This window comes from Prorops nasuta, unplaced genomic scaffold, assembly GCF_024137725.1.
Source record: "Prorops nasuta isolate Cenicafe-Biocafe unplaced genomic scaffold, Cenicafe_Pnas_1.2 PNAS00005, whole genome shotgun sequence".
In the NCBI taxonomy this organism is placed as follows: Eukaryota; Metazoa; Arthropoda; class Insecta; order Hymenoptera; family Bethylidae; genus Prorops; species Prorops nasuta.
Genome location: NW_027116802.1, coordinates 6,942,807 through 6,960,982, shown reverse-complemented (window position 1 = coordinate 6,960,982; position 18,176 = coordinate 6,942,807). Strand labels below are relative to the sequence as shown.

Below are 18,176 nucleotides of genomic sequence, written 5' to 3'. Positions count from 1 at the left end.
TCAGCTTCAAGAAAAGCTTTGCTGATTCTAAGCTTTAAAGTTACTTTATATGTATCAGTTTACACAGAAGAGAACTACCTGGCGAGATGTTTTCACGATCAAATTTTTATATATATATATTATACATAGCATACTATGTTTCTACACTCTTTCCATCTAATTCGACTTTCAAGCATAAAATTATTAATTTGATTACTTTGTTATAAAGAACAGTTTCTCACTTAAATTGCAGCATCACATCAAAGAGTTAAGCATGCGTGCATACAAATGCTGGATTTGTTTTGACTAATCAGATTTTTATATCTAGTTCACAGCTGAATCGTTATTGGCTTTTACAAATGTAACAATCTTTCTAAGGACCGGTTCCACAAGCCTTGTTTAAACTGGATTAAGTTAATAATGCTATATTCTATGTGACATAAAATATAGCAAAATGAACTTAATCCAGATCAAAAAAGGCTTGTGGAACCGGGCCTAAATACAAAAACTAGCATAAAGTTTGGTGTCCACGATCCAAGAAATCGTTCTGAGTTCTAATTCCGACAACTGTTTAGCGAATCAATGTACGGCTCTAACGGAAAAGTAACAATTCAATTGGTTATATATTTCTCGAAATTATACTCGGAACAATTTCTCGGATCGTGGACACCGAACTTAACTCGGGTTGGTGGAATAGGTTCAGTAGATTCCGTATTCTGTAACTTTAACGAACATTTTCGGTGTCGGTACGAACCGAAAATAATAAATATAGATATACATTTATTTTTGCACATACCGATATTTATCGTTAACTTCTGCTTAACGATACCGAAATTTGTCGGACAGAATTGCACAGTTTTGTTTGTGAAAAGTCGATTGATGTTGCGAATCTGACACAATTTAATTATGCAGCTGCACTACGCTAATATAGTTTTCCGAACGCAGCCAAAATGTCGATCTATATTCTGGATGCTTTCCAATTAGCTTAGGGTGAGTCCGACCAAAACCTGTAAGGTAAAATTTTACCATGTAGGATTGCCAATTTTTCGAAAATACGTATGCTGATTGGCTAATTCACAGCAAATTGGCAATCCTACATTGTAAAATTTTACCTTACAGGATTTGGTCGGACTCACCCTTAAAAATCGACACAATCGGACACAAATGGTATATTGCATGTCACACAAACTATACATTTGTGTCCGATTGTGTCGATTTTTAAGCTAATTGGAAAGCTCCTTCTATCTATCGAGTAACGAACGATGAAAGCGCAGCATGTATACACAAAGCGGTAAAGATGATGAACTAAATATGTCCCCCACTACTTCACCCACTACGCACTTGTCTGACTCTTATACCGTAGTGTAGTTATACCCATACATTACCTACTCCTCCTGTCTACGCATATACATATACATATATATATATATACCAATATATACATATATACTATCTTATTACACCTAACACATCTCTATTTATACCATTTACGTATACACTTACACATACACGTTAAACTGTATACATGCACTTGTTGAAAACATCTCTCCTAAGAATTATTGACGGAGTGGGGTGACAATTGGAACGATTGCAGAAAAGAAGAGCCAGAGAGAGAGAGATCAGTTAATGCAAGTTGGTGCAAGTCAGTGCAAGTCGGTGCAAGTTGTAAATTGTTCAGTGTTTTTCTTAAGAAATACATATATGATTAAGTTATGGCGTATGTTAATGTAGCAGAGTGGAAGACAGATCAAGTATGCGAGTGGTTAAAAGGTGCGAATTAGTGAATAAGCCAAATTCATAATTATCACAGCTCAATTATTTATCGTTAACCTTTTTCAATAATTGTAGCTCAAACAATCCAAGCTTAGCCCTATCGGTTGCTTAAACAACTTCTGTCTTCACACGCCAGCGGCTCCCCCCACCGCCCTCCTATATACCTTTCCTTTGAGTCCGTCAATTCATTAATGAAAAGACTAGCACCTTCATTCATTCATTGATTTACATTCAATGTATCTTGCACGTTTTAAATATCTATGTGCCTAAATATGTATATAATTTTACAGATTCAAAGTAATTTGCTAAAAATATTTTCATAAATCTACTATTCTATAAAGAAAATCTTTATGACAATTTAATAATCTATAAAACTTGTTTTTTTTCGTTTAATCTAAATTTGTTTACAAATGTCTTTAATTTCAGGTTTAGACAATGCTGTTCTTCCATACGTTCACAGCTTTATGAATCATAGCGTAAATGGACAACAACTATTAAGTCTGAGATCAGAAGATTTAGAACATTTAGGAGTGATAAAACTTGGACATCAAGAAATTATCCTTGAGGCTATTGAGTACCTGAGAAATTTTCATTATGAGCTAGATCGTGAAAATTTACAGCTATTAGCTTTAAGACTCTCGTGTCAGGCTCATAGTTTACATAATGAGCTTTCTCGTCAAACTGATTCACAACCAGTTACAACTCAAACGTTGTCAGATGTAGCTGCAGTGGTTATGGCAGTAAAACCATTAATAAGATGGCTAGACCGACCTCCTTTTAGTGGGCAATTAGATTATAATGACAAAAAAGCTGAATTAATGAAGCTATCTTTAGAAATGGCTACATGTGCTCAAAGAGACAGATTTGCTGAAAAACCTATTGAAGAAATAAGATCAATATGTGGTCAATTGGCTAAATTAGCAGATTATATTATACAAGATATCTCAGATCCAATGATTTTACAACCTGCTTGTTTAGATTTGGCAACTTTAAAAAAAAAGCCGGGAGATGATTTGGTAAGCTACAATTACAATGGATAATCTGGGGAATAGTTAAAATTTATCTTTTTGCAATTTAAATTTCAAGAGTTTTTATTTTTTCAATTCTGTCAAATTTGTTTCCAACATTGTTCTCTGTAATAAGTAATCAAAGTAAACATTTTTCATGCAGATAAAAGAACAACTAGCTCATAACATGATTGTAGCTTCCTGTGTAGATAATTATGTTACACTTATAAGAGAAAAAAATAATTATTTTATGTACATTTAACATAAGCTTATATTTTCCAAAGTATAATTAAATTTATAGTATACACAATTTTTAGGGATTCTATATTTTACCATCATTTCATGGTGCTCATCAAATTGCTGAAATTAAATTTGGTTCTGCTGCTCATCAATGTAGTAAGATGGAAGAAGGAGATGAAATTGTTCAAGTGATTGATGTTTTTATTTTACTAATAATTTTCAATTATACAAAGAGCACTATTAAATTATAGTTATTTACAGGTAAATTACCAGACAGTAGTTGGTTGGGAAAGAAAACATGTTCTTGAATTGTTTCGTGAAAGTCCAAATGAAGTTCTCTTGACGTTAAAAAGAAGACCTAGGCACACCAAGGTTTATGGACAAATTTATATTAAGCCCTACAGACTTCCAAGTAACAAAAAAACTCCATATACAACAAGGTGGCAGCACAATCTACCTTCTCCGAGACTTGAATTATTAACAATACCTGATTTTACAATGCCATTACCTAGGTAATACTTATTATTATTGAAATTTAGTTAAAATTTGATATTGCTTACATGACATTTAAATTTATTATTTATTTTAAGGCATATACCAAAAAATCCTAGTCCAGAGCCTGTAAGCATTCTGGATACGGTCAGTAGTATGCTGGATACAATGGCAACAGATAGCAGTGAGTCAGATACAGAAGCAGACCCACCTTTGTCAATTCGATTATATTCAGAAAAGCCTAGAAGTTTAGTTCAAAGAAGAGCAACAATAACTGGAACTAGCCCTACTACTAAACATGGAATTGATATTGAACAGTTTTGGCGAGAATTAAAGCAAGAACATAATACAACATTTCAACTAAGAGATAAAGCAGCATCTTGTGCCCATGGATTAGATACTGTACCTTCAAGTCTTAGACCACAAACTTGTTTAGGAATAGAGCAAACAAGAAGAAGAAAAAAGATTGATGGATTAGAAGATAAGACAGTACAATTTCAAGAAAGGTTTAATGAGTTGGAAAATGCTCATCAAGATGAGACCAAAAAACTTAATGATTCTAAAAAAGGTGTGCAATTTGTACATAACTATGCAAAAGATGCAAGTAGTAGCAATAAAATAAGCCATGGTCAAGTTCCTCAAGAAAATAATGATATTATCAATAATTTGAATGGAGCAATCGTGCCTTTGGGTGAATGTATTAGTTTGGTCAATGATAAATTTAATATTAGTCAAATTATGCAGAGCAATAAACAAGCAAACACATTCAGTGGCAAAAAAAGAGGGAAACTAGATAAAAGTCATAGCACTCCAGCATATGATTTTGTAGAATCCAGTGAAACAGGGGAGAAATTGAAGTCTCTGGAGAATAATCATAATAAGACAAATTCTTCTAAAGCTGACTTAAAAAATGTGTCTACAACAAGTTTAAATAAGACTGATTTTCACAAATCTTTAAATAATCCCGACGACATTAATAAAGTTTTAATTGAAATAAAGCCAGAGCAAAATGAAAGCATCTGCTTAAACTTTACTGGAAATGTCGCCCAAAAAATTAGTGACTTTGAGAAAACTCTTAAAAATAGTAATAACTCAGAAGAAAAAACAAAAGTGCCTGATTTGAATGATTCGCTTAAAAAGAGTTTACATATTAATATTAACGATGTTCCCAGTAAAAGCAACATAGAGGTAAACCAAAGTAGCATTATATCACCAGTAAAGACAACTGAAACATCTCATAACAATATTACAAATAATATACAAGAAAACACAGCAAAATTAATAAATCTTAATCATGGTAAAGAAGATTCAGTTTATATGGATAATTTAGATCGGGAAAAATGCAAAGATGAATTAAAATTTGCAACTTCATTAATAGAAGAAAGTTGGAAAACTGAATATGATGTAGATCTTATGAGATATGAAAAAATTCTACAAACCATAGATGATACAATAACTGACCATTCAAAAGAAAAAGAAAAAGTTTTCTCTAAAATAAGTATTAAACAAAGCAATAATAATTTAAATGAAGAAAGATTCGATGAAAGTCCAGTTTTGGCTATAGATGATTTATTGACTGTTCGAGAAAGTACCTTCTTAGAGAACACTTTGATAGAAAGTAACAAGGATCTTAATTTAAAGTATAATGATCAAGGCAATAATTTACAAACCTTTCGAATTTCGGGACCGACAAAAAAAGAAGCCAATAAAAAGCTTGAAGCAAAAAATCCTTTAACACCTCCAGAACCTCCACCACGAAAATATTTTACAAAACCTGTAGAGGAAGATCCAAAGCCAAACATTGCGCGGCCTATGCCTACTGATCTAAATAAGCTTCAAGCAGTTGAAAAATCTAAAAAAAATGATTATGATTATTCTCAAAAATCTGATCGTTTTGAAATTTATACTCATGTAATGGAAAAGTCAACAAATTTCCTTGATGAACATAATTCAATTATAAATGAATCAAAATCTGTTTCAGCTTCAAATACATTTGATAATAATGACAAGTATTTGAGAGATGAAAAATATGAATCCTTTGTAGAAAAATTTGGAGGATCCAATCATTCAACACTTGATCATTATAAGTGTGAGCATGTTCCCAAAAACACAGATAGCCCTGATGGCTTAGTTCTTTCAAGGCAAACACATTCTCCTGATCTTAAAAACAAATTTTTAGAGAAGGATAAGATCTCTGAAAAAAGTGTAGTTAATAGAGCAATGATGGTTGCCAGGAGCATTGGCTTACATGGAGGGCTTAGTAAAGCATCTGGTAACAGTCCTAAAAGTAATAGAAAGAAGAACGTTTTATTATCAAGTAAGAGTTAAGATTAAATATTATACTAAAAATAAATTTTTAACTACAGTGTATTTAATTATGTTTAATTTTATTACTATAGAAAAAAGAAATGTATCTGTCAAAGATATGGGCGTTGGAGATTTGGAAGGATGGCTTACGTATCGTAGTAGAGGCGCTGGTGGAGCTTGGGCGAAAGCTTGGTTCATTTTAAAGGCCTCTTCCATGTACAGGTAACAATGTCAAATATTTTACTTGATTATAAATACTATCAGAGAACAATTGTACATATTACTCAATTCATTTTAAAATTTATATTTACCTTTTTAGGTTCAAAAATCAAAACAGTTTAAAAGCAGATTGTTTAATAGCGTTAACAGGATTTACAGTGTCCCAGGCACCTGAAGTAAAATCAAGAAAATATGCTTTTAAGGTCTACCATACCGGAACAGTATTTTATTTTTCGGCAGATATGGAGGACTCTTTAATAATTTGGTTGGATGCTATTAGTAAAGCTACCCTAGGGGCGGATTCGCATAGCCGTAACAGTGGATTATTTAGCGAGACAGACGAAAGTGATGGAGAGAGTAAAACGAAAATAAAGGGTTTACATTCTGTGGATTATAAAGTGCCTATGGAAAAATCATTTGGTTCCCTAAAAAAATCTGTGCGCAAGGAAACAGGGTTTAAAGATCATGAAATGTCTGGTGCGAGTTTGGACAGGAAATATTTAAGATTTCTTGGAGCCCGCAATCAAAATGTACCTGTTCCAACAGCTCAGTTTAGAAGTTACAGAAGAGTGGTACCAACATCAACACCAAATAAGTTAGTTCATCAATATTTATATAAATATATTTAATAATAAAATAATGTTTTTTGTCATTATATATTTTATAGAAAGACGGATATACCACATTCTCCAGATTTGCAAAGAACAATTGCTGGAAGTACTTTTTATGGTTTGAGTGCATCCCAAAGTGCAACAGACATGTTAAGTACTAATCAAACAATGGGCGATTACCGACACACAACTGATAGGTGTGTTATGCCATTATATTCATCACTCTTATAAACTTAATTATGTTTAACAATAATCATTATTTATCTAGTAATTCTTTATCAGCAAAATTGTTATTGTAAAATATACGCTTTTAAAGGACCCCTTGGAAATCTTAAGAAAAATAACTTTGCCAAAATGTTCTCAAACTTTGCAAAAACGTAACTCTCAGTGCGTAAATTAAGTATCAATAGACATAAAGCTGTAAAGATTCAAACTTCTGATCTATAAACATTTTAAAAGGTATATTTTCAAAGTACTTCGTATTGAAATATCTTATGAATGGCAGGGTGAAATGATAAATCAATATAGTATATTGGAAATCTCTTGAGATAAGTTACAAGAATGTGCGGTAAAAAATAAGATATCTCTTTTCAAAAACTTAAGATAACTTTCATATTTTCTTCAATTTGCTTCTCAAATTTCAACCAATACCGTTTAATAGATTTTTAAAAGTATTAAAAATAAAATTAATGCCCTTTTCCTAAAAAGTATAGTTCTCGAGATAATCAAACGCATAAAACTTTTATACTTACTCATTTATTTGCAAATCTTCACCTACCTAAGAGAAACCGCATTACTTAATTTCAGAATATGCAAAAAATCTACTGCTTTAGATGTCTGTAAATAAAAATTTGAAACTTTTAGAGATTCATGTTAATTCCAACTTTTAATCTACGTGCTAACAGCTACCTTTTTGTAAAATTTCAAAACACTGGAACGAAACCAATTTACCATAAGGTTTCCATGAGATCCCTTATAAATATGCATGTTTTGAGATTTGGTATTAACACTTATAGCAAGCTCAAATGAACCTTCCTGCATGATAGATTGGGTACAATAAAACTTATCTGTTTATTAGGTAAGTGCTATGTAAATAATATGAGTTATAATAACGTAGCTTCGTTCGTATTAACATTAAATTATATTTTTCTTTTATATATTATGTAGCAAAAAAATTATTATTTTGGTTTTGTGTTGCTAGATGTCTAAATAGCCGTGGTCGAAGACCAGAAGATCTTCATGGTTTTATTACATTAGAAGAATTTATGTTGTCACAACAAGACGACGAACAAAGAAGATTAGCATATAATTTGTCTACATCATCACATATGACGCCACTTACTAATGATCATGTACATATTCAACATAAAAATTTTAATGAAACTGCAGTTTTAAATGAACAGCTAAACAGCAGTATTATTTATGGCCCCATTAAAAATATAGAAGAAATGCCATCATCAAGTAACAATGTTTACTATGGTCACTCAAAAGTTTCAGAAACTTTACATTCATCAAACGCATCAAATTTCGAGCTTTACGGAACGCGAATTGAAGCCAGGGATGAAGCTGGAAGTGAGAAATCATTAACCAGATGTGGTAATTTTATAAAAAAAAAATCATGGGAATCTAATTACAATCAAAAACGTCGTTCTTCAGAAAATTCCAATGTACCTACATCAAAGCAGAATAATAAGAAACACATGTTATCTATAAACACAACAAAGCTAGAAACACCAGATTACAATAACGAATCTCCATATGAGCATCATGGTCATAATGTACACTCGTTAAATAACACGCATAACTTTAAACCTGCTGACTATAGCCAAGCAAATGACAGATATTTATTTAATGATCTTGAACCTTTACAAAGAAGACTAATTCGTCATGACGGTATAAACGAACCTATATTTAATTTGATTAGTGCTTGTCAAATGAATTCTGAAAAATTAATTTAATTTGTCTTATATTTAATTTCAGGGTACTGTGGCTCGAGTGGTGATCTTGCATGCCACACGACGTCTGAAACGCTACATCACATTAAGAAAGAAGTTTCCATAAGTCGTAAAGGAAGTTTTAATTTAACAAATCGCCGGAAGGAGAATGTTACAAATTCTGATAAAAACTGGATAGATGCTCTAAGGCGTACTGATAAGAAAAACAATAACCACGATAAAAAAGGTTTAAAACATGTCGCACAATATCAACCTCCACCAATTCCAACATCACCTTTCGAACAAGACCGAATGCGAGCAGCATTTGAAATGCATCTAGATAAAAACGATCAAGTGCAGAAAGCTAATCGTTTAAAAAATTTATTTGGATCAAAATCACAACAAAAACCATCAACATTAGATTTGCCGAAAGATTCTCAAAAGACGTTATTAGGTAATATAAATTATTAAAACATTATTCGCGTACCACATATCGATGATAATAAACTTACAAAATATAATTGTTTTGAATTTATTAGGCTCTCCAAGATTACACAGAGCCTTTTTTAGAGATAAAGGATCGCAGCAAGTTCAACAACGATTTTCAACTCGCTCCGAAATTCAGAGTCCTAGTGATAGTGGAATGAGTAGATCTTTGAGCTCATTTAGCGCGAACAGTCAATCTCAAGCTTTAAGTCAAAGCTTTAGTTCAGTAAGCTCAGTTAGCGACTGGAGTCTCGATCCCTCTACTTCAAATGCACCAAGCACATCAACAGTATGTCACAAAAGATATAACGCTTTACTAATCGTTTATAACACAATTAATGGATTAAATGTTTTTTAGTGTAACTCAGGACACTTAAATTGTCAGAAAGGATATACCTCTACTGGACGAAACTCTTTATCACCGCCAACATTACCGTATATTTCTCCTCCAACATCACCGCCACCTGACTATCCAGGTTTAGAATATCCTCCAATATTTGAGCCAGGAACATATTCTCTTACTGATGCTTCTCTATTAAAGAGTCGAAGCAAAAATAGTCAAGTCTCTTAAGTAAACTTAACATCAATATTTTGAATATTTCCGAAGCGAGCATTAAAAACCAAAGATAGTATTTTTTTAACGCAAGTTACACAGGCAATTCTTATATTCTGATAAGATCTTACCTTATAATATTTATTTTGAAGCGCGCACACACACACACACACACACAATTTAATGTTTGCAAGTAATTAAAGAGGAATACATATGGTTATTTTTATCATTCTAATTAATTTTATCTTAAGTAATCTTTCTTTCTATGTAATATATTAATGTTACTTTAATGTGCAATCCGTTGATTTATATTTTTCTATATATTTTTAATATAAAAATCATTTAGTAAAAACATAAATTCTAATATTGCTCATTTGTGAGTCATTTACACAAATATAGAAGCTGTAATTTGTCTTTCCAAACAAAATATTAGTTTTTAAAAATATATACTTATTTATAAAACTATAAATAGCTTAGGAAGATATTTTAATTAAAAATAGAAATACCATTAATCAGTTAATTTACAAGTATTTTTATGTAACCGTCCAGTTTTCTTTTACTCAAAAGTATAAAAGTATATCTGCTTAGAAAATAAGTATTTTATAAACAAAATATTGATGAAGTTAATTATCAAATTTAAAAATCATGTTGAACAAAGACTGAGAATTTTATAATCATTAGCAATTATATTTTAATCTCAGTTATTTTCAATGATTCCAGTAAATCAAGAGACGTGATAGCGTCTCGACGGCAAGTATTATTGGTACTACAAAAAGTACGTTTATTTAAAAAGTTTTTAATGCCTGAATGACAAATCACTTAAATTTTTAGATCCTAATTCTTCAAAAAAGACATTTAAGATTACATTATTTAATGAAGATTGATCATAATTGCGATTTTGCTGTTTTTCTTAAACAATCTTCATATTAATATATAAATTTATACAATATTCTAAAACAAACTATAAAAAGACTACAATATTATACATATGTATTTTGTGAAGAAAACGGTTTATATATATATATATATATATATATATATATTTAACAATACTATTTAATAAATAGATAAAAATGTGTTTGTTTAAAAATTGTTAAACGACTTGTTATAAATGTAGTGTCTATGTATATATGTATTTTTAAACCTTTTGTCGGTAGTGCTTATATACTTTTTTATATTCTTGAGAGAGAGAGAGAGAGAATACATACAAACATATACCAGAGCATAGACAATATTAAAAGTTAACAATTAAAGTTGCACCAAGTATATTTATTATTAAATATAATACTGTAAATGCAATAATTCATATCTCCCATTTGGAACTGTTATATAGTTAAAAATTAACTATATATACTGTATAATTTATGCTCAATATATTTTTGAGAAAGTATTATTGATAATAAATAATACCAGCTTACATATATATGTAAAAATAATTTTAATTTTGTATTCCTTTCTATGAATCTTATTTTCAACTTAATTTTTCAATAGAGTGATATTAATGCAAAATGTATTTATAACATTAGTAATGCATAAAGAAACCATGCTATTTACTACTACCCTACATCAGTAATAACGAAAATACACCACCCCCTACTCTGACTATTATTCCTGTGTAGCACACAGTAGCACAGGTAATGGAAATCGAAATGAGTGGGAGTAACGAATTCCTGCTGTCTAGTCCGTCTATCATCATTGCTCTCTTGCCGCTCTTGCTCTACAACAAACAACCTACCTATATGCAGTCCTATACAGTGGCTGTGGCCCGCCCCACACCATCTGTACCTGTGCAAAATTGATTCGTGACCTTTCAACTAACTTCACTCGGTACTTTCTCCACCAAATTTCATATTTATTTTCTATTTTCGCTTCGTGCAATTAAAAACATACATATATGTAGGTGTGACGGAACCAGCTGAAGGTGGCTTTAAAGCCAAGGTCGACAGCACACGATGTTGAATCAGTTCTGGATTGCTTCTTCTGGATTTAGAATGCTGAATGCTGATTGGTTATAATAATGCATATATCCAATCACCATTTCACCATTTTCAATCTAGTAAGCAATTAATCTAATACGGATCCAGTAATCCAGCATTGTTTATCGCCGACGTGAGAAATGAAGGGAGTGTGGTGACTGTGATGGTGAGACTGTGGTTGTGGACTACTCACTAGACTCACTCGCTAGTGGTCACGGTGGTCACTATTCACTAGTCAGAAGTGGTCAGCAGTGAGTAGTGTCGAGCTTGGTCAGTTTGGTGTGGCTTGGTAGTTCACGGTAGTTGGTGTTGGTTGAGTGTCAAGTGGAGCATGAATGAGCGTAATAAACTAAAACGGCACTATGTTAGTTGCTCCGAATCAGATTTTGAGGTTTTAAAGAATCTTATAATAAATTTTCTGTGATAAGAATAAAAATGCTCTTTCCTACAAAATCTCGATAGTTTATCATTTTAATTTCAACGTGTACACAGTTTTTTAAACGAATGACATTATGGTGAAGTTGACTGAAGAGATGGTTGTGGCTCGTACACGAATGTCCGATTTTTCTACTGTAAAGAAACTTAATTGCTGGTACGTTCAATGCTGTTTAGTTTTGTATTCATCATCATTTGTTTTATAAAAACAAAATTAGAAGCAATTAGAAGCAGTATAAATAATAGGGGTTTTTCAAAGCAAAGATAAGAGGGTTAAATTATCATTTGTATAACCCGTGATTGTAATATATTTATTGTGAATATGTTTACTTAAAACAAGAAATTTATTGTTTTCTTTATTACAGGGGAACAGAATTAACGGATGTTAGCATCTTACGTAAAATGAAAAATGTGGAATTACTGTCATTCAGGTATATAACCAATATTATAAAGCTATTTCTGCAAGTAAAATTTGTCAGTGTTAAGTTAATACTGATGTTGACAAGCTTTTTGCTTGGACTGTAACTATAATGCTTTTCCTTTTATGGATATGTTTATGCTGAACTCATGGTCATACTTGACACCCACATTATCAGAAGCTGTTTTACCCACTCACTATATCTGATATGACATAACATCTCCTAATATAATGTTATTCTTCTTTGATTAAATAGTCAAATTAGTAAAATAATCTTTAAAATTAACTTATTTATAAGAAAAATGTAACAGGTACTTAGTAATTGTTATTTTAGTGTAAACAACATAGAGACACTTGCAGATTTTCAACATTGTCTTTGTCTGCAAGATTTATTTGTAAGGAAAAACAATATTAAGGATCTAAATGAAGTATGCTATTTACAAGGACTACCCAATTTAAGAAATTTATGGCTAGGAGAAAATCCTTGCGCAGAAAAAGAGGGGTAGGTATAGATATCTTATTTGTTTAAAAAACATTTTGGTATAGCAATATCCGAGATAACGTAAATTTCGTTACACTATAAGGTATCGATTAGCAGTAATAAGAGCTTTACCAAATCTTGAGAAACTTGATGACAAAAAAGTGACCCCTGAAGAAGTACAAACTGCATTGGCAAGAGGGCGTATTCTTATTCATCCTCTTGACATGGATGCTTCTCCTAATCAGTTAAATCTAGCTAGTCCAGAGGTAATATTTCACTGTTAAATATTTATTACTGTAGATATATTAAATATAAATTAGCTTTTACTAAATTTAAAAAAATGCTTTTTTCATTGTTTACATAAATAAAATTTTATGTAACTAACTGTTATCATAATACTAAAATCATTGACATAATTAGGATATCCCTACTGAATATGTAGATGAGCCAGAATTGGAGCAGCAGAGAAGATATAGCTCTTCTAGTGACCAGGTAAACTAACTTGCTTTGTGTTAATTACAAATACTTTTGTATGTACTAATGTGAATTAATCGCTTGAACTAATTTATTTGTTGATTCTTATTTAATATTTCTTTACATAATTTTAGAGAAGTTTGGAAGATGCTCCAGTCCAAGAAGAATATCCTGATCCAGATAAAACAAATGCCAACTACGGTGAATCTTCTCCTCATTGTTATTCACAAAACAGTCAATATGCATATGAAGTAAGTGACATAACTAGGCTAAAGCTAATGAATTCTAATTATAATAAGTAGTATCGACCATAACACAGTTCTATTAGTATGAATATATATTCAACTTTGAATAGTTAACACCTTAACATATGTTCACATAAATAATAGTAAAATCCTTACTTTTAACTAATAGCTGTTCAATGGGCAACTAAAGAATCAAAGCAAACCTGAGTCAACATTTACAGATGTTCGAAATAATTGCGATGCAGTAGGTCCTAACAATCTAGACTTAAGAAAGGTACACACAATAAACTACTTGTATTCATCAGCTTTATTCATCAGTATCAAATAACATGCTTTTTTTCAATAATTACCACTATTGTAGCTATTATTTTTTTTATATTCTTGCTTTATTACTAACTACATAATTTTATAAGCTGTAAAAATGACATCTGTAAAATGTTAATCATACACTAAATTTTAGGATTATGATGATAGACAATTAGCTTCAAGGCATAATGGGGACTATGAAGATCGAAGATATATTGAATATGGTGGAAATGAAACAGCACAACGACAATATGCCCTTATTTCACCACGTGCACAATACCCTTTAAATGAATCTCTTGATGAAAGACGTGTGGATAGACAAAATTATGAATTTGAAGATAGAAGGCAGTTAGAGTACAGTGATGCACAAACACCTTTGCACTCAAGACGAGCATCTTTACATCAAAATGATAGGGTCAGAAGAAAGAATTATTGCATTTTTCACGTGAATCCAATTATTCACTAAGCACTTTTTGCACGCTTTAATCCTTTTTATTTTCTAACTTTTATATGACTTTAATGCGAAGACATTCAAATTGAATTTTAATATATAAATTTTATAGGAAGATACTCAAATTCCTGGTTGGGTGAAACATTCTGGTAAAGACAAATGCAGATCGCAATTTCATTATCATAGACGTCCAGTAACAAGGGTTAGTATTGTTTAATAATTATCGCTTTCAAATATTAGTGACTATTAAACATGCTGTTCTAATTGCCAATTTAATTTTAGAATTCGAACATTTTATCTGCTGTTTTATGTTTGGTAAAAGAATTGGATTACCCCAGCCTTGAAGTAGTAGAAATGGCTGTCAGGAATCGAATGGATGAATTGGAAGAATGATGTTTCTGACGCCGTCCTCAAAGCTCCCAGGGGACGGTGCCCATTTACCTTTCTAATTTATCACCTGCACCAAGCTCCGAGTTTTCAGACTCACTTGATTCTACCATGACTAACACCCACCTGAAAAGCAAATCCAATTTTCATAATCAATCACATCACACTGCAAACAGTTCAATTGAATGTGAAAATTTAGACAGACCCGAAGCATCTCATTCACAAAAGTCGAGGAAGAATTTTAGCGAACAAAGTTTTACTTATATAAGAAACTGTCATTCTGCAGATAAATTTAAAGAACCTATATGCGATAACAGTTCTAACACATATACCAATAAAACACAGAATGTTGTTCAGAAAGTCGCTGCTAGTAGCGATAGTATTTCTTACGACGAAAATAAAACCGGTAAACATTGCAACTCTAATAGTCACAAAGATTGCTTGCAACAGTCACAAAATTCTGATACTAAAAACTTTGTGAGTTCTGTGAAATACATTCAGTCTGCCAAAGGAACCTGGACTTTTAATTTGTAATGATAATTTGAAATGCTTAATTTCTGAAAGATGGTGTAAGAAATTAAATTTATATTGTAAAATACCAAAATTTTGACATTTTTGCAATTCGCAATATTTTTAAAATAAATACATTTATTAAGGGCTGCTGTGAGAATTCATATATTCTTAGCGAATATAACATAAATACTTTTTTAAATTAAAAGTCATGTAAATATAATAGGTAATAAAAAAAATTGTGCCTGTTTTTTTTTTAATTAAAAAGTAGACACAAGAAAATCAAAAGATGATTGTATAAATTATCTCGCATGTAAAACTGTAGTTCATACAAATAATTATACTGTACTGCGGGAATTTTGTAAAACATATTTACATATTTTTATTGTTTCTCTTCAAATTGAACTATAAGTTTTATCGTCTTAAGAATTCTATATAATGAAAACTATTAGAAACATAATATTATACAAGAATATTATTGGTTGTAGATAATTCGTTTTACAAATTTGAGAAATGATATTCTTATGTTTAACATTCTATTTCTTACATTTTTCTTTGTGCAATGTCCTTTATGTTCAACATTTTAATTAAAAAGTGGTACAATGGGTTTCATATATATAATATATATTTATTTTAATTTGATAAAATATGGAGTATGTTATATATATATATATATATGTAAATTAATAATGATTTTAATACCCTTCAAACAAACAAAGCAAATAATTTTGTTTATAGTTTAATTATAAAAATTTTCAAAGTTTATTACCGCAATAACGTTCTAGATATTTAGTTACATTGTATTTTCCTTTATATGAGTTAAAATTAATACAAAAATGAAGTTATAATTTAGATATGCTTTAAGTTAACCGAAGGCTGTCTATTAAAAATACATGTAAAACTATTATAATGAGCTTTGAGAACAATTATTAATTATATATGTATATATGTGCTCCATATGTAAAGCTTATATGCAAATGACATAGCTGTTGATTAACTGTACATATAGCAACGATATTGGTTTAGCTGTCTATTATTGATATTTTGTAATTATATATATACGGTGTTTTTTTTTCTAACTGCGAAATATAGTAAGTGACTTCATATTATTTGACTATGGTATTTCGTTATTTTATATTTCATTCAATTCAGTATTAAACGAAGTGATCATGTATAGTTAATAGAAAAAGATTAAGAGACACAGTAGTGTCTCGACGGCAAGTATCCTTTTTTTTACAATCGAAGCTTGTTTTTCTGGGATATTTATAATATGAACAATGAAGGCTATTGAACGAAATTAGTAGCAAATTTACACTTTTAAAATATCATAAAAAGTGCCATAGTCAATTAATTCGAATGCTATGTTCCGCCATTAGAAAAACGTTCTGTACAATGTATACACACAATTACTCATTAAGTATTATATTTCTACTTATAAATTAAAAAAAATTGACTATTATTTTGAGTGCAATAATATGAATAATTTGGAAACAATAAGACAAACCTAGTAAAAGTTTTGTGTATACAACTAAGATAATAGTGTACAATGAAAAATTGTTTTTATTAATTGTTGTCAACATAATTATGTTACATTTGAGCTTAGGACTAGTTTGATCAATATGTTGTTAGATTAAATCTGGTTAAAGTGGTACAGTTTAAAATAACATGCATTATAGCTCTTAAACCAGAATCAAACTAAATATATGGGTTGGTGAAACCATCCCTTAATGGAATTCCTTATACTGATATTAAAGAGTTAAAACGTTTGTCAACGATGCGGCATTATTTGTATACTAATTTCATGCTTATTATAGTAGTTCAGTGATTTTGCGAATTGATGTTTCTAGTAAAACGGTCAAATTTTTGAGAAAAAAACGAAAAGAAAATATTATATTACCAAAGGAATTTTTATAAAAACTTTTTTTTCTCTTCAAAAATATGGTTATTTTTCTACAACGAACAGCTGGTAACGTTACTAAAATGCTACATAAGTTTGAACTTGGAGATATCAGACCGTTAAATATTGCCATACCGTTTAACACGCGTTTTTTCAGCTTTCATTCTATAATATCAGTCGATATGAAGAATCGGAGCAATAAATTTTATTTACATGAATGGTTTCCATTTCTTAATATATTTTTTACCAGAAATAATATTGTAGCCTAAATAATTTATCACATTTCATAACAGTAACCTACGATTTCTCATTATTAAAAAGTCGAGCAGTACTTAATATAATTTTTGTTTACAAAGATAATAGTTTTAAATGGTAATTATAATATCCATAATTGCATTACAATTTAATCAATTTAATTTTAACTAGTTTCTAGTTATCTTGTGGATACAAAAATATAGAATGCGGTCCTTTGGAAGGCATTGAATAGAACAATAATTAAAGAATCAAGTATTCAAGAATATCCAAGGACCAGAAGAAAACTTAATTAGACTGATTTATGGCAGATTGTATTTCAACAAATATTTATTATTAATTAATAATTGCATAATAATAAGGATTTGTAACCGACGCATCAAAATTTGAAAATTAATAATCCTCAAAATATGAACTTTTTAAATAGATTTAAGAGCTCCGAAATATTTTACTACAATGTGTAACCGTTCATTTATGCATTAAGTTCATATAATTATTAACTCTTATTTTACAGATACTAATTAAACTGATTGTTATATTTCCAGTTGTAACTATCAAGTAACTATGGTAAAAACTTATTGTAGAACTTTTAAAGTGAAACAATATTATCTACTTTAGGTTTTTCAACAGTTATTAATTAAACCCTGAAAAGTTATGCATTGAAATTTTGTAAAGAAATCATCTATTCGTTTCTTATAATAAATTTAATTGATGGTTATAAATGCACTTGATTGATTTTTACC

The 18,176-nt window shown here is 30.3% G+C and overlaps 2 protein-coding genes across 6 annotated transcripts; both read left to right on the top strand.

Moving 5' to 3' along the window:
• The first annotated feature begins 1,506 nt into the window (after window positions 1-1,506).
• On the top strand, window positions 1,507-11,024 carry LOC136773954 (uncharacterized). Of its 2 annotated transcripts, XM_066727954.1 has the most exons (12): window positions 1,507-1,749; window positions 2,179-2,768; window positions 3,077-3,187; window positions 3,261-3,511; window positions 3,590-5,808; window positions 5,891-6,020; window positions 6,118-6,612; window positions 6,685-6,825; window positions 7,830-8,521; window positions 8,609-9,016; window positions 9,102-9,337; window positions 9,407-11,024. In XM_066727954.1, the coding sequence occupies exons 1-12, from the start codon at window positions 1,692-1,694 to the stop codon at window positions 9,617-9,619; spliced, it is 5,544 nt and encodes a 1,847-aa protein (XP_066584051.1). In that variant the 5' UTR covers window positions 1,507-1,691; the 3' UTR covers window positions 9,620-11,024. The 2 variants fall into 2 exon arrangements, with proteins under 2 accessions (XP_066584051.1, XP_066584052.1); XM_066727955.1 differs by lacking the exon at window positions 1,507-1,749 and having other exon boundaries at window positions 2,664-2,768; window positions 3,044-3,187; window positions 9,407-11,021.
• A 539-nt stretch (window positions 11,025-11,563) lies between these two features.
• LOC136773956 (cilia- and flagella-associated protein 410-like) lies at window positions 11,564-18,076 on the top strand. 4 transcript variants are annotated; one of them, XM_066727956.1, is made up of 10 exons: window positions 11,565-12,169; window positions 12,378-12,443; window positions 12,765-12,932; window positions 13,015-13,177; window positions 13,332-13,403; window positions 13,520-13,636; window positions 13,800-13,904; window positions 14,091-14,351; window positions 14,500-14,589; window positions 14,670-18,076. In XM_066727956.1, the coding sequence occupies exons 1-10, from the start codon at window positions 12,090-12,092 to the stop codon at window positions 14,778-14,780; spliced, it is 1,233 nt and encodes a 410-aa protein (XP_066584053.1). In that variant the 5' UTR covers window positions 11,565-12,089; the 3' UTR covers window positions 14,781-18,076. The 4 variants fall into 4 exon arrangements, with proteins under 4 accessions (XP_066584057.1, XP_066584053.1, XP_066584054.1 ...); XM_066727957.1 differs by lacking the exon at window positions 13,332-13,403; XM_066727958.1 differs by lacking the exon at window positions 13,800-13,904.
• The last annotated feature ends 100 nt before the right edge of the window (window positions 18,077-18,176 follow it).